Source organism: Rosa chinensis, chromosome 5 (assembly GCF_002994745.2).
Source record: "Rosa chinensis cultivar Old Blush chromosome 5, RchiOBHm-V2, whole genome shotgun sequence".
In the NCBI taxonomy this organism is placed as follows: domain Eukaryota; kingdom Viridiplantae; phylum Streptophyta; class Magnoliopsida; order Rosales; family Rosaceae; genus Rosa; species Rosa chinensis.
The window spans coordinates 46392328-46396141 of NC_037092.1; the positions used below are offsets into that span (position 1 = coordinate 46392328).

The 3814-nt window shown below is 42.4% G+C and overlaps 1 protein-coding gene across 1 annotated transcript; it reads right to left on the reverse strand.

Moving 5' to 3' along the window:
* On the reverse strand, positions 1-450 carry LOC112203940 (vignain). The gene has a single exon (XM_024344837.1). The coding sequence runs from the start codon at positions 448-450 to the stop codon at positions 1-3; it is 450 nt and encodes a 149-aa protein (XP_024200605.1).
* Between the last annotated feature and the right edge of the window lie 3364 nt (positions 451-3814).

A 3814-nucleotide genomic window follows, 5' to 3' on the forward strand; every position in this document is an offset into this window, starting at 1 on the left:
TTAGGTAGTGGGGTAAGAGGCTGCCATAGCAATGCCACGAAGACCTTCCTGTGCAGCAACATCTCCTTGCGTTCTTATGTAACCTTCTTCTCCCCATTCTGTGCCCCATGATTTCTTAACCAACCAATACTTAGCCCCATCATCGCTGATGCCATAACCAGTAGCAGTAACACCATGCTCTAGACTCGTTCCACAGGTTCCTGTGAAAACACCACTTGAATAGAATTGGAAATCAGATCCGCTAGCATCAATGGCAACAGAAATAGGTTGATTAGCAGCTGCCTTGAGAAGTGCACTTTCACTGTTAGCAGGCACATCTTCGTGGCCAATTATCGAGGCTGCATGGTTTGCTTCCTTCTGCGCGTTGCATGTACGATCTACACCGGTGTAGGGATAGTTAGCCTCGCTACTGAGTCCATGATTTTGATTAATGAACATATCAAAAAGCATCGTCCATCAAGCCACCCTCACAGTCTTGATCTTCACCATTGACATCACAGTCAACTAGCTCTTGCTCAGTTCTGCTGTACCTGATTCAGCTTACAACCAAAATGGTAGTGCGAACCATGCAGACCATGGACATAATGCAGGCTGCATGCAGTAAACGGAAATTTGGATGCACGAAATAGTTAGCCTAACAAAAGAGTGTTAAGATAAAGGGGAGGAAAAGTACTGGATGCACGTCTATATTCTGCAGTAAAGCCTAAGCATTATAGTAATGCCATGCTCCCCAAAAGAAAGGATAAATTTCAGTTTAGTACCCTGTAGTTTGGGAGTAACATCATGTCAGTCCCTGCTCTTTCAATTTGATCAGCAACACCCCTGTGCTTTCAATTTCAATCAGCCGTGCGCAAATTTTACTGTTCCGTCCAATTTGAACATTAACTTTGACTGGATTGACAAAGTAAAATTTGGATGGAACAGTAAAATTTGGGCACGGCTTATTGAAATTGAAAGCACAGGGGTGTTGCTGATCAAATTGAAAGACCAGGGACTGACATGATGTTACCCCCAAAGCACAGGGTACTAAACTGAAATTAATCCAAAAAGAAAAGAAAGGAGGACCCTAGCTAGAGAGATGGTGAAAATTAATATGAAATCCTCTGAGCCTATGAATTTTGAAGACTGACATGTCTCTTGAAAGGCCAAATATTCTACTTTAATAATGTGATCCTTTCCCTTCAGTCTAAACTGAAATACACAGTAAGTGACTGGAACAGTTATGAAAATACAAGAACAGAATGTGAATTCTGGAAAACGGGGATTCCAGTGAGCGTATCAATCCTTACTAGGCATCAGAAACCAAAATTAAAAGACACAACACCGAATTTTGGTTACGCAGTGAAAACCTCAAATATGAGATTAAAAACACTGCGGGGCTCTTACTCTTGAGAACCCAAAATATAATTTATGCATATGAGAACAAGATCAAGAACACTTATGCATGGACCAAGTGTTATCACTCTAGTGAAGATAAAATCTTAGATAAACATGCAAGACACATCAACCTATTCTTGCGTTAAAACAACACCAGACCATGAACATCTTTTTTCCTCTATATAACAAAAGGAGGCCGTCCCATGCACACATGCAACATATTTTTACCCTAATAGGACTTCTACAAGGAAACAATCTATTGTGTTTAAAGATAACCAATTAAAGACACCCAACCCTAAAATACACAATTTGGTAAACAAAAAAATATCTTTAACTAAATAAAAGATATTAAAACCATTAAACTCCAAAGATATTTTCCTAGACTAACACTTAATTTATGCATGTATGCATGGATGCATTTACCTGAGATTCTCTTGGATCAGCTTGTAGGAACTTCCCTGTTTTGTATGGGAATGCCAAGAAATCAAGTTGAACAAAACTTGTACTTACAATCTCCCTCTTTGGCATTCCTATACAAAACATACTGGATAAGGACAAACTCTCCCCCTCAACAAGTACAGGAGGAACATCACAACTTATCATCCATTCAGTCCTGAAACATTTCTCACACAATAATCACATCACAAAACAGATAGTAACAAGCATAAACTAGCAATTTAGAGAGATCCATTTTAAACAATAATCCAAAGTCAACAACTGGCTAAAAGCATAAAGAAGCCTAGTCAAACTGAGCAAAACAATCCTAGCAGAAAACAGTCAAACTAAACCATCTAAGTCAAAATAAGGCTTCTTCTTCTCCCCCCTTTTTGGATAGGTATGCCAAAGCTCAAGGGGAATGTGCTAAAGCATCTTGAAGAGAGTGAAGCTCCCCCTCAATGTGATCCACTCTCTGAAGAAGGGCACCCACATCAGTTTGAAGCTGATCTAACTTGCGGTTCACCACAGTGAAATGGTCAAGCAAGGTGCGAGAGATAGATGTGGTGTCAACAAAAATACCCTTGGTCTTGCTTTGACTAGTGTTGCGAAGGAGAGAGCTCCGAGAGAAAACCTTCAGGGGAGGGGCCATTTCATCAGAATCTTCAAAAACAACACCATTGGCTTTGCAGACAGCAGTAATCACAGAGGGAAAAACTAAGGCTGCCTTTTTGTGACGGAAACCCTCAACAGCAGCTTTCTGGATAGCTGTATACATGTAATGCTCAGGAGTAAGATAGGGACCCTTGGCATTGAGAACATAGATGAGACGGGCTTCCTCCAAGGTAATCTTGCTGCTTTGAGTTGAAGGATAGAGCAAAGTGCGAACCAAATGCCCCAACAGTTGACAGAACTCACTAAGAGCACCAACAGAGAGCTCCACGGGGGTGGCATCTGGACAATCATCATAAATCCAGCCACAATGGTATCAACAGATAAAGCCGTAAGCTCCTTATCAACCACAGACATCTCGGAAACAAGGGCAATGAGACCCAACGTTTCTCAGATGGTGGTGGGTGTGAAAGGGACTGAGACACCTCGAATGTCCACATTGCATCCAATCAGAGTAGTAGCATTAAGCACATCAAACTACACAGGCATATTTAGAGAGCAACATGCATAGAACTCTCTAACCATAGTGAGATTAGGAGTAGGCAACACATCCAACACAGATTCCCATAAAAAAATTCGCACAGTTTCAGCAAATAAGGAACCCAATTCACCCACATTAAAGCGCTTTTCATAAACCACAGGTCGTACACTAGTATATTTTTCATAATAAACCCTTTGAGTATGAGTCACAAATCGAGAATCCTTACGGGTTTTGCGAAGGGTTGGTAGACCTAGAGGATGACGGGGCAGAGCTGCCGAAAGGGCGAGGACGCTTGGAGGGCAGAGCTTTGGAGGAAGGGCTGATCGAGCGACGATGCAATGGTGGCGTAAGCGATGGAGAGACTGGGATAGGCTCAGAGGCAGCGGAATCAGAAAGATTGGAGGCTGCAGAGGAATGCTTGGACCTAGAAGGGTACGACGGTGCAGGGGCCAGAGACCGGGACGAAGAATTCTCTAGGTCCTGAGGATTCTCAGCGGAGGTAGGTGGACCTGAATCTCGAGGCCTGTGGAGGCGATTGGAACGCTGAGAAGGGCGAGGGGCCGGAGGAGATGCGGTGGCCGGAGTGGAGGGCCGCTTGATGGTGTACTTGATTCGAGCCATGGTGAGAGGAAGGAGAGAGAAAGAGCGGCCTTGAGAGGGACTTGAGAAATTTGGGGAAAAATTGACCTACCTAAAACACTTAAACACACGGTGAAAGAAAAAAATAACAAGTAAAATTTTTTATTTATTTTTTTATTTTTTATTTTTTATTTTAAGTTTGAGGTAACCATAAACTCACAAGAAGAACTGTAGAAGCACAAGGTGAAGTAGGTAGAGTGCGGCAAAGTG